At 40.2% G+C, this 13,513-nt stretch overlaps 1 protein-coding gene across 5 annotated transcripts in view; it reads right to left on the reverse strand.

Moving 5' to 3' along the window:
• The window catches only part of LOC124137453, a 46,546-nt gene that overhangs the window by 23,765 nt on the left and 9,268 nt on the right, over positions 1–13,513 (reverse strand). For 2 of the 5 annotated variants that reach the window (XM_046503736.2, XM_046503735.2), the window contains exons 4-8: positions 9,694–9,812; positions 5,792–5,972; positions 4,108–4,247; positions 3,432–3,582; positions 2,738–2,869 (exon numbers count right to left, since the gene is read on the reverse strand). In XM_046503736.2, coding sequence (XP_046359692.2) covers positions 2,738–2,869; positions 3,432–3,582; positions 4,108–4,247; positions 5,792–5,972; positions 9,694–9,812 — 723 coding nt within the window. Of the gene's footprint in view, positions 1–2,737; positions 2,870–3,431; positions 3,583–4,107; positions 4,248–5,791; positions 5,990–9,693; positions 10,137–13,513 lie in introns of those variants that run through there. The other 3 variants (XM_048387322.1, XM_048387321.1, XM_048387320.1) reach the window with 2 other exon arrangements.

Consider the following 13,513-nt stretch of genomic DNA (forward strand, 5'->3'; position numbering starts at 1 on the left):
CAGGAGAAATGCCACTAAGTCTACGTAGGGAACAATTAACCCTAAATTTCTGGGCCGCGTCTCAATCCAAGCCCCTAATTCAAAGCCTAATAAACAAAAATATAAGCCCAAAAAAACAAGCCCTAGCTCGAAAACACCCTCTACTTACTCCAATATCCCAAAGAATAACCAATTACTTAAATGAACACCAAATAAACAATCTTAAACAAAACTGTAAAAAATCAAATATCTTCACCCAAAAACTTAAAACACCCAAAATAGACATAACACTAGCTAGCACAATAAATAAACAAACCGACCCAAACATAGCCAAAACCACCACACTAGCATACATACATGAAAATTGGCCAAATTGGTGTCACATTTACACAGACGGATCCTCAGATCCGATCTCCAAACACACAGGTTTCGGAGTCCATATCACACAACCAACTAAAGCCACACAATCCTACCGACTCCCAAACAATCAATCAATATTCACGGCCGAACTAATGGGCATGGCCTCAGCCCTTCATAATCAACAATCTAAAAAAGAACAAAAAATCCTAATACTTACCGACTCGCTCAGTGGACTACAAGCCCTCCAAAATAAAAACACCAAAAATCACCCTGAACTAATAAATCAGATACTAAAAAGCTCAAATGATTTAACTAAGGCAGGCAAACAAATAGTATTCATTTGGATCCCCGCCCACGTAGGAATATACGGCAATGAAAACGCCAATAACGCAGCTAAACTATCCCTTAAAATCCCAGAAATAAGCTTAAACCTACCCATCTCCAAATCAGAAATTAAAAGTGTTAACAAACAAAAAATCACCAAAAAATGGCATAACCTATATCAAAACTCAAATAGCCAAATCAAAAAGGTTCTCAAAAAACCCCTAACCAAACCAAAAAATCTACATCCATCCAAAAAAATCGACAGAGTAATTACTAAACTCCAAACAGGACATACCAACCTAAATAACCACCTCAAAATAATAAGAAAACACGCAACAGGAACCTGCCCACATTGCAAACAACAAGAAACCCCAGAACACGCACTCATACACTGCACCCACTACCTAACACACCGAACTACACTACAAACCACCCTAAATCTAAATAGGGCTCTTACTCTAGAAGCAATCCTAAACCCACAAAATAAAATAGAAAAATTCAAAGCCTTAGGCGTATACTTAATCAAAACAGGACTAATAAATCGCATTTAAAACCCCAATAATCTACCAAAACCAGACCACATAATCAAACTAACAAACTTCCATACTCAGGTCCCTTAGTTCGTCCCCCAAACCCTCTTGGCATTTTTTCAAAATTTCAAAATTTCCAAAATTCTATTTTAGCAACCACAAAAACACCCCTACTGGATTGCCAAACAACTTTTTCCCCTTTTCGGAAACACATTAAATGGCTTGGCCGGGCCCGTGTGCGAAATACGCTGCAGTCGGAAAGCGCACGTAAAATCTCCAATATAAGTAAGTAAGTAAGTCCTCATTTACCCAGCTCCCTTAGTTCTCCTCCCCAACCCCACCGGCATCTATTCCAAATCTCAAAATTCCCAAATTCTATATAAGCAACCCCTAAAGCCCCCTCTTGGGTTGCACACACCACTTTCGCCCCTTTCGGAAACACATTAAATGGCCTGGCCGGGCCTGTGTGCGAAATACGCATCAGTCGGAAAGCGCACGTTAAATCTCCAAAGTAAGTAAGTAAGTAAGTCCTCATTTAGATTTGCTTGACAATGGTATAAGGATCTATACCGAAACGTCGCCTTTACAGAATTAAAGAAGTTATCCATAGATGGTTTCTACTTTGTCATCCGTCAACTTCTAAGTAATGCCTATCAAATAGAGCTGGGATGGGTAACTCGGGTACCCGGGTCCAATGGGTACTGAGTAGGACCCGGGTACCCACAGGACTACCCGGACCCGTGGTTAGTCACATGATATATTGTTTAATGACAAAAATTATCTAGAACTATATGGTTACACTAAAGTCACTAATGTTCGCATTTCTTTCTGACTATGCACCCATTCCTTCTGATTTTTCATATGGTTGAATAAAGACATAATGTAATTCAACTTCAGTGTATGAATGACCAGATTGTTTAATACATGTATCTAAATACGATTTGCCAGGGCAATGCTAAACAGGTTCCCAATCGGACATTTTGAGACATCTACTGAGATCTACAGTGGGCACCCGGGTAGGGTCGGGGAATAGGGGGGAGTACCCCGGTAGTAAATTTGGACTCGTCCCAGCCCTACTATCAAACAATTAAATTAATCTCAAATTGTTTAAAAATTGTGTGCCAGTAGTTCTGAATTTTAAGTGCACCCGTCCTTTTTCAAAAATCTGTAAAATACATCACATATAACCAAAGTTGTGAAATTCTATCTCACTGAAGTGGTATTTTTGTTATCAAATCTGCCTTTAATATACATGTCTTATACTTGAAATAAAAATGAGTACACTGCATACAGGGACATTCTGCCATGTCCCTCTCATTCGGGGAAAACTGTATGTACTGAAAATTGCATGGTGACTGCATTGCAATTCCATAAAATCTGCTTCACTCTAGTCTCGCATATGTTGGCAGCAAAGGGAGGTCACTCTATAAGTGACAATAAAAGCAAATTAATTCCTAAACAATGTTTCATAACTCTACATCAACTCAAAATTATTCCACTGAATTTACAACGAAAAGCCAAAACTGACGAGGAAACAAACTTACTTGTCTCTGACAATCCGAAGATGGCTGAGCTGTGTCCTCCATATGACCTTCATGATATTTGGGATGTCACAATTCTTAACTTGGTCAAGAACTGGTTGCCATGGGTTAGGATTGTCTCTTCTTGATGAAAAACTAGAATAACCAAATTAAAAAGAAATGTATACCTGAATAACTTTATTTACTCCATTTGCTCAAAAAGTATTAGAGACGAAACTTCTTCTCCATCCATACATAACATATATAAATAGTTGAATACTTTCAATATGGAGATAACATAATTGTGTTTTCGATGTGTTACAGCTAGGTTAACTATATAGCATTGGATCATAGGTTTCCGGACATCATACGTTTCCATCGGACATGCTAATTGCGATTACGCACCCTATAACAAGGGGTATGGCATCACACAAACATTGTAAATACTCTGAAGATGGCCTGTTTTTAAGATAAAGTGCGGGAAATGTTTTACGGTTGTTCTTGTGATTGCTGAAAAAACTACGAATGTTTCTTAAGTGTGATGAAAACTCTGGAACTGAACGTATAGTGTGAGGTTTCTTATGCGATATTTAGAACGATGTAAAAAATGTAGCTCATTACTGTGCTTAAAATTGAGGATATTTTGTCATTTAAGTTAAAAAATAATGTGTGTCCACAACAACACCTTGTAAGTCATTGGTTTAAATCTTCCCTATACCTGCTAATCAATGACTTGTACACCTTTGTTGATCCCTTGTCATCTCCAAGCAGGGCCTTCACCAGGGACAGATGGAGCAGCAAGACCTCACAAGACCCCACCAGTCTCTCTATCAGCTTCACACACCCCTCCAGACGATCCTGAACACTCTCTGTGGACAGAAGCAACAGTCAATAGACAGTGACACACACCCCTCCAGACGATCCTGAACACTCTCTGTGGACAGAAGCAACAGTCAATAGACAGTGACACACATCACTCCAGACAATCTGAACACTCTTTGTGGACAGAAGCAATAGTCAATAGACAGTGACACACATCCCTCCAGACAATCTGAACACTCTTTGTGGACAGAAGCAACAGTCAATAGACAGTGACACACATCACTCCAGACAATCTTAACTCTCTTTGTGGACAGAAGCAACAGTCAATAGACAGTGACACACATCCCTCCATACAATCTGAACTCTCTCTGTGGACAGAAGCAACAGTCAATAGACAGTGACACACGTCCCTCCATACAATCTGAACTCTCTCTGTGGACAGAAGCAACAGTCAGTAGACAGAGATACACACTGTGGACAGAAGCAACAGTCAAAAGGCAGTGACACAAATCTCACCAGACAATCTTGAACATGCTCTGTCATACCTATTATATCAAAAGTAAATATCTCACCCACTGCTGTTCCACTGTGGAAACACAGGAATGATTCCACAGCTCGAGTGGCGGAGATCATGGGACAGGAAGCATCCAGATAGGCCATGGCAGTGTTCCAGGTCTCGGCTGCTAACACTGCCTTTGCTGGGGTCATCGGGCTAGAAATTGTTGACACTATCATCAATCATTCATTTCTTGACAACACTTTTTACACTTGCACTCTATATGCAAAGTTCCAATCGTGAACAAGCAAGCTCTCATATCATCAGGCCTATAGCACAATGTCCTTGATAAGACAATAGTGAAGGTGGGTGGTGGTGATCTTCCCCAGGTAAGGGAGCTGACTGACTGTAAATGTCCAGTTTCCACCCTTGCCACACTTGGCTGGAATTATGGGGTTATATTTTGCCTGGACTATCAAGTCTGTGCATAGTCCAAACAAACTCGCACGCCAAAATTGACATCCGGTACCTCAACTGCAATGCAGATTTTGGTCAATTGCAGCATTTGAAAAGCACGTGTACACATCAATTTAGCATCAACACATATATTCCAAATCTTTTCATGTTTTTAATCAAGGTTCTCATATGATCTGATGCACTTCGCGAAGTGTGACGAGTTTTATTACAATAAAGATCTTGATTATTGATCAGATCGTCTTCACTGGGTGCCGCCAATTTGTTAGCAATGCAATGCAATGTGATATGAGAGGTGGAATCTGATTGGTCAATAGGAGGGACATAGAAGAGATATAACTCTTAACAGCCACTGGTGCCTCTCCGATCGAGCACCCGAAATTCCAGCTTTGTACGGCAATGGTGGGATCTGGACTCTTACAGTCAGTTAACTCCCAGCCTCGGAAAGATGGGTAGTGGTGTTAAGTTTGCATTTAAATTTGCCATGACTTTCCAGTACATTTGGAGAATGGGATCTCGAAATGGGCTAAACTACAGATGGATGAATGGCGTCAGATGCTGAAGTGAGATAAAGAGCGTACCCCTATTTTTAACCTGCAGATAGAGTTGTCCCCATATTTTACACATTTATCAGCCAATACTTGTACACCTACAGATTCATTGTGGGCCCTCTGAGGCATTAGCCAAAGAGAGTTCATGAACGAAACTGTTGCTGTATTGGCAGGAAAATATGGATGTAACTACCTATCCTGTATACCCAACACTAAATGATCAGCAAACACTGCTAAATTTACCTTTCCCTTTTAATGGGAGGTATTCACATCACAGATGTCTGACTGGCATTTTTAGAAGTTAATGACTAACAGTAAAGACAAGATATTTGATGGATGACAACTTCTTTATTCTGTTATGATGCAACTTTTCGGTAGAGATCTTTATACCATTATCCAGCAAGAGTCAGTCTGTACCAAAACATTGCATCATAATAAAATAAAGAAGTTATCATCCATAAAATATCTTGTCTTTACTGTCATATTACAGGTTACGAAACAGTTCTTTAAAACATAACATGCTTACATAAACAGCCGCTTTTGTTTTGGACTTATAAATTTCAGAAATTGTAATAAATCATTGATGCAATTAAATATATAATGGCAACATGAGAAAAGTATAGGTGCTTTAAACACCCTCACTTGTAGGTTAGAAAGAAAGGTTAATTGGCTAATTCACCTCTGTCAAAGAGACTGGATTTGGTTTAAATTTATTGAGCTGTTCTCCTCACTTACCCCTGGTCGTAGATGCTAGCCATCAGCATATATTTCTGCAGTATGAGATCGAGGCTGTGGGTGCTGGTGTCTCCATCTACTGCCCTCGGTGACTCCATGTAAAGACGGTAGGCTCTAGATGACTCATCATTCTGAGCATACAGCCTGGCAGCCTCATTCAAGATCATGGCTTTGTACGGCTCTGGGATAAAATATATTCTACAGGTTTTAATTATAGTTTACTCTTTCTCTATAGCCATAACACTGCCCCTAGAGATAGTAAAGGCTTCTATATAGCCATAACACTGCCCCTACAGATAGTAAAGGCTTCTCTATATCCATAACACTGTCCCTAGAGATAGTAAAGACTTCTGTATTTCCATAACACTGCCCCTTCAGATAGTAAAGACTTCTGTATATCCATAACACTTCCCCTAAAGATAGTAAAGACTTCCCAAGATACAAATTGTAACGAGTAAAATCATAAGAATCACAAGAACATCATATCAATATGTCCTGTCAACAAGGGCAGGACATCATATCAATATGTCCTGTCAACATGGGCAGAACATCATATCAATATGTCCTGTCAACATGGGCAGGACATCATATCAATATGTCCTCTTAACATAGGCAGGACATCAGATGAATATGTCCTCTCAACATGGGCAGGACATCATATCAATATGTCCTCTCAACATGGGCAGGACATCTGATGAATATGTCCTCTTAACATAGGCAGGACATCAGATGAATATGTCCTGTCAACATGGGCAGGACATCAGATCAATATGTCCTCTCAACATGGGCAGGACATCATATCAATATGTCCTCTCAACATGGGCAGGACATCTGATGAATATGTCCTCTTAACATAGGCAGGACATCAGATGAATATGTCCTGTCAACATGGGCAGGACATCAGATCAATATGTCCTCTCAACATGGGCAGGACATCAGATGAATGTCCTCTCAACATGGGCAGGACATCAGATTAATATGTCCTGTCAACATGGGCAGGACATCAGATGAATATGTCCTCTCAACATGGGCAGGACATCAGATCAATATGTCCTCTCAACATGGGCAGGACATCAGATGAATATGTCCTCTAAACATAGGCAGGACACCAGATGAATATGTCCTCTTAACATAGGCAGGACATCAGATGAATATGTCCTCTCAACATGGGCAGGACATCATATCAATATGTCCTCTCAACATGGGCAGGACATCTGATGAATATGTCCTCTTAACATAGGCAGGACATCAGATGAATATGTCCTGTCAACATGGGCAGGACATCAGATCAATATGTCCTCTCAACATGGGCAGGACATCAGATCAATATGTCCTCTCAACATAGGCAGGACATCAGATCAATATGTCCTGTCAACATGGGCAGGACATCAGATGAATGTCCTCTCAACATGGGCAGGACATCATATCAATATGTCCTCTCAACATGGGCAGGACATCAGATGAATGTCCTCTCAACATGGGCAGGACATCAGATCAATATGTCCTGTCAACATAGGCAGGACATCAGATCAATATGTCCTCTCAACATGGGCAGGACATCAGATGAATGTCCTCTCAACATGGGCAGGACATCAGATCAATATGTCCTGTCAACATGGGCAGGACATCAGATCAATATGTCCTCTCAACATAGGCAGGACATCAGATGAATGTCCTCTCAACATGGGCAGGACATCATATCAATATGTCCTGTCAACATGGGCAGGACATCATATCAATATGTCCTCTCAACATGGGCAGGACATCAGATGAATGTCCTCTCAACATGGGCAGGACATCAGATCAATATGTCCTGTCAACATAGGCAGGACATCAGATCAATATGTCCTCTCAACATGGGCAGGACATCAGATCAATATGTCCTCTCAACATGGGCAGGACATCAGATCAATATGTCCTGTCAACATAGGCAGGACATCAGATGAATGTCCTCTCAACATGGGCAGGACATCAGATGAATATGTCCTGTCAACATGGGAAGGACATCAGATCAATATGTCCTCTCAACATGGGCAGGACATCAGATCAATATGTCCTGTCAACATAGGCAGGACATCAGATGAATGTCCTGTCAACATGGGCAGGACATCATATGAATGTCCTCTCAACATGGGCAGGACATCAGATCAATATGTCCTCTCAACATGGGCAGGACATCAGATGAATGTCCTCTCAACATGGGCAGGACATCATATCAATATGTCCTCTCAACATGGGCAGGACATCAGATGAATGTCCTCTCAACATGGGCAGGACATCAGATCAATATGTCCTGTCAACATAGGCAGGACATCAGATGAATGTCCTCTCAACATGGGCAGGACATCAGATGAATATGTCCTGTCAACATGGGAAGGACATCAGATCAATATGTCCTCTCAACATGGGCAGGACATCAGATCAATATGTCCTGTCAACATAGGCAGGACATCAGATGAATGTCCTCTCAACATGGGCAGGACATCAGATGAATATGTCCTCTTAACATGGGCAGGACATCAGATGAATATGTCCTCTCAACATGGGCAGGACATCAGATCAATATGTCCTCTCAACATGGGCATGTGAAGACTTTGGGTGACCTGATCAAGGACAATCACTCACAGAAAACCGAATCCAAAGGTTAGATCCATCCTGCAGTAATCCTATAGCTTGATTTCAAACTTCTTGGTATAAGCTTTGATCACAAACAATGATGATTTGAACTGACTGTTGCATTATTGTCGAACGCAATGTATAGCCAAATGTTGCAAGATGAACTGCATGCTGCATGCTTTCTCATGGTAAAGTGACTTTCACCAATTTCTCATTCGCTTTGGTTATGCAATGGCAGATAATCGCGTTAAATATCCACAAAGACATCAGTATTTTCAATTTCTGTTCAACAGTAATAGATTCAAGTTGTGTGTTTGAATTTAGTGTTTGACAGCGGCTTGTTGTGTCCAAACAATTTACTATTGATGTACTGTCGCAGAGTCAGGTTTACTTTCGATTCGTAGGCTTAGTTTAATCAAGGCACTAAAATATCCTCTAGAGTCTAAACTTTGGACGAGAAGTATAGTTAGGAAGTCAACATGGGCATGACATCGTAGGAGTAGGGGGGTGATTTACCTCATATACTTAAATATAGATACATGCATGCACAGATTTTCAGTATGTCATTTGTTGTAACCATATATATATTTGGATAAGGAATCCATTTAGAGATTCAGCTTCTTGAACATCAGATAAGATATCCTACAGTTCAGAAGTTGATAATAATAATAAGTTCAATTATAATGCGCCAGATTCCATTCACCAAGTGGATGCTCATAGCGCTACACTATTATTACCCCGGTCAATGGATCAATGAGCTCTCAGCTCCCTGGGGAGTATACAACCCAAGCTGCCTGTGAGGTGCTAGAAGGTTGACAGCTGAATTACCATCTCATCCTACCAGGTACCCACTCACTTCTGGGTGAACAGAAACACATTTAGAACAGAGTCACTTGCCTGTGGAGACACCACATGTGGTACATGTGCTTCAGTGTGGGGCAGGACCGAAGCCCTAGAAACTCTCAGGAGTCAAGCTGCTTAACGTGGTCACCCATCCATCTACTCTTCGAGACCAACGTTGCTTAACTTCACCTGATTTGTGATCTGTGCGCTGTGCACAGGACCATGTGTATTCAAAGGTTACAAATTACAAAAACAAATGTTGACCCTTTGTTTTAGGACCAATGCGTATACATCCTAGATACTAATTGGAAAAGGCTGACCTCAATTATGATTGAATAACTTGATCAGACTTGAAAGACATATTTGGTGGAATCATCGATTCATTGGATACCAGAAGATATCCCATTACAGCAGCCCATGTAGTTCTCCAAGTTGAATCTCACCTTCCTCCATGGTCTGTGCAAGCCTCATGAAACATTCCGCAGCAAGGCTGATGTTCCCTCGAGCCCAGAACACATAGGGAAGTGCTCTATCAAACAAGTACTTGTAAATCTTGGGGTACCTGGAACAAAAGTGGGAGAGAATGGGGTGGGGATATTGCTTCAGTGCTTTGTCACAACACTTTCTTGTCACTGGCAAAACCAGTAGAAACAGTAGGATGCTTGCAAATGTAACTCATCTTCTGAAATTCTAAAACAGGTATTTATGAACACACCTATCAGATCAAAAACACTGGACATGGTCAAGTGTGGTGGTCCAGGGTGGTGGTCTAGGGTGGTAGTCTTAGATGGTGGTCTGAGGTGGTGGTCCAGGGAGTAGTATAGGTAATAGGGGTTCTGGCTCACTTCAACTGGAGCCAGATTTATATACCTATACTGCTACTACAGATGGAATTTGTTATGTAAAAATGATGATGCGATTCAACAATCATCATGAGACTAATTAAAAGAAACATCAATATTAATTAATAATGAATAAAATTTACTATAGCCCACGAGGATATTGGAAAGGTATAGGAGCAATAAAAAAATTAGCCACCGCGGCTAAGGTATCTAAAGATGTGGCCAAGGATTGGTTAAAGAAACAAGCGATGTGGCAAATATACTTACCGGCACCGCGTTATATACCGAGGAAGAAGTTTGATATTTTAACAACGAATGAAGTTTATCAGGCTGACCTCTTGTTTCTTCCCCATGATAAGGTAGGACGCAAAACGTATAAATACGCTTTGACCACAGTGGATGTGGCTAGTCGATACAAAGAGGCTGAGCCATTAACCTCAAAACCTCAACAGATGTAGCTAATGCACTGAGTCGCATATATAAACGCGAACCACTAAAATGGCCTAAGCTATTTCAAGTAGATCCTGGTCGCGAGTTTATGGGATCAGTAACTAAACTGTTAACAAAGCACGATGTCGAAATCAGGCGTGGTGAAAAGAGGCCCACCGTAGTCAAGCTATCGTCGAAAAATTTAACCGGACATTAGTGGAATGTTTGTTTGGCTATCAGTATGGGATCGAAATGAAATCGGAACGATTGAGATCAACCGAATGGGTGACACGATTATCAGCTGTTGTATCAGCGCTGAATAATGAAGTAACGGGATTAATCGGGAAGAAACCATCTGATGCGATTAAAATGAAATCCGTGATTTCCAAATCTTCAGCACCGAGGAGAGGCAAAGAACAAAAACTTCCGGGTAGAGTAAGCGTAAGATATTTATACCAGCCCGGTGAACTCGAAGGAGGCCTACGTCGCGCAACCAATCCAATTTGGTCCCTTAAGACATATAACATTAGTTGATTGGTTACGAAAGGAGAGCCTATTCTTTATTATCTTAAAGATGGACCGGGCAGGGCATTTGTACGAGAAGAGTTGCTCATAGTTCCCGACGATACAGTATTACCACCCTAAATAACCATAAGCATAGGTAGTTACACCATCCTTATCAATCCATCTCTTTGTTTCTAAGGGGGATAATGATGTCTTGTTCATTCTTAATTCATATATCCTGTGATTGTAACTTCTTAAAGAGTTCATCTCGTGTTTGAATGTTCTACCCTTGAATAATGCTTCTTTATACTGTTCGTGTTTGATATGCTTTTTCACCACATACCCCTACACAGCTGCGTTTTTTGGAAAAAAAGTGCGCACTATACTCAAGAAAATACGGTACTTCTTAACACCCTTAGCTTTTCTTATCTCTCCATTATCGGACTTCTTTATAGAATACATCTTAGGTCTTAATCCGACATACTCCGCTATAGGAGTCCCAGCACATTCATCCTTCATCTTACCTAACAGCTTTTTATTTACTACGCTGTGCAGTGGATTATCTTTTGGGTAATCGCTTGTGTCGTACATATCTATTTTTTCTGGCATATCTTTATACACATCCTCGGTTTGTATTTCCATCAACAAAGAATCTGTGTCGGTATATAACACCTCGCATCTATCGCCGTATTGCTTCTTAAGTTCGTTGTAATAAAAGTCATACATTAAGTGTTTTGACAAGTCAAGAATACTCATACCGACGTACACCGGCCTGTTGAACTTTATATTACTCTTCTGCATATGCAACGCGGCCAAGTCGTTATCAAATATCTTGCTTCTGTTAAAAGCCGGACTGGCTATAAGTTTCCTGAGTCTTTCTTCCACATTAGACCTGACTAATTTAACATCAACACGCTTCCTTAGATTCTCCATAGTTTTACCAAATACTGAGTTATTCATGAGCTTATATAGGTTCTTTTCAAAATTGCTGGTAGCTATCTTTCTTAAATCTGTGTTCAACCTTATATAGGGCTCCATCCAAGGGCTTTGATCAAACTTTAGAACTCTGTGTATTTTCTTTAGTTTCATACCTAACGATAGATATAACTGAAATTTCTGTAGTGAACTATACATTTTGTCTTATCCATCAAATTTGGTACAAGTTTTTCTACGTTAGCTAACCTAGTATTACCCATCAAGGAGTGTTGATATTCCGACATCCAATCTTTATTAACCATTAATCTTTCGGGAGCTAGCGGATAACTGTTATGGTCTTTATGTAACGAATTTGGATATTCCAAGTCAACTTCTAGTATGTACCCTTTATTCACATTGATATTATGGATATCATTCACTTCGACCATCTCAAAACCACCCGTGGGTAAAGGTTGACTCATAGCCCATCCGTACAAATTGTTGGCGTCGAGATATAATATATGCGTGTCGGGTTTACTCGGATCATATCCTTCCACTAATTTATTATTAGCCTTAGAATACCTTTTCAAGAAACTAAAAAGGTGGACCAATATAAGTGCTGCGAGAAGAAATACTCAGACAATAATAAATAGAAAAGGCCACATTATACCTGATGGGTATTACAGTGTATCCTCACTCAATGATGAATTTTTTAAGCCTTTGGGAGTTAGTCTCACACAAAATGAATCGAATGGGATGCTGATTTTAAACTCTTGAGAAAAGCAAGTAATTCTTGTCCGGAACATAGCAGATACACTTGGACTTGCACGCGGAGGAGTAATACCACCCAACAAAACAGTGCATGGAGTTAAATTACCCGATTTAGTTCCCTATAAAGAGTTGTGCATCCATCTTGATCAGATAAGTACGACGGATAATATTCAACTAGAAAGTCCTTCAACTCTACTCAGAGCTGTTCCAGTCAAAGATGAAAAATACAATAGCGGTAGAACGGAATCTTTCTCATCATTACAATATAAAAAATTAAAGCGTGGTATTATTTCAGATCTCAAAATTTCTGTATTAGATGTAAAACATCAACCTGTACATATAGGATACTTGAGTGTAACACTCCATATTATAAATAATGGTTGATTCATCAGGCCCTGGAACGCTCAGACAATGTAATACAATTGCGCTTTCCGATCTCGGAGACACAGAAGGATTCTGTAAACCCGGTACCGATGGTAAGTTATACGCTTTACACTTACAAGATAATGTATACAAGCGGAAAGAAGTTACATTCACAGGTAATCTAGGAGATTTAAGCAAGTCGACGTTAGTAGACTCCATAAAAACACTTCGTATAATCTTACCCTCAACGATGATAATAAATGGACTATGATCGAAGCAAACATCGAGTGCCTACTGAATATTGTCATTACCCCACCGTATGTGATGATGGGTAAGGCACATAATTTAACTAAGATATTAAAAATAGTGGGGTCGTACTCGGGGCTTATATCCCATCAAAACGAAAAAGTGTGTTAGTCACCCCCCTGCCAGAAAACCC

Source organism: Haliotis rufescens, unplaced genomic scaffold (genome assembly GCF_023055435.1).
Source record: "Haliotis rufescens isolate VD_foot unplaced genomic scaffold, xgHalRufe1.0.p SCAF_7, whole genome shotgun sequence".
Lineage (NCBI taxonomy): Eukaryota > Metazoa > Mollusca > Gastropoda > Lepetellida > Haliotidae > Haliotis > Haliotis rufescens.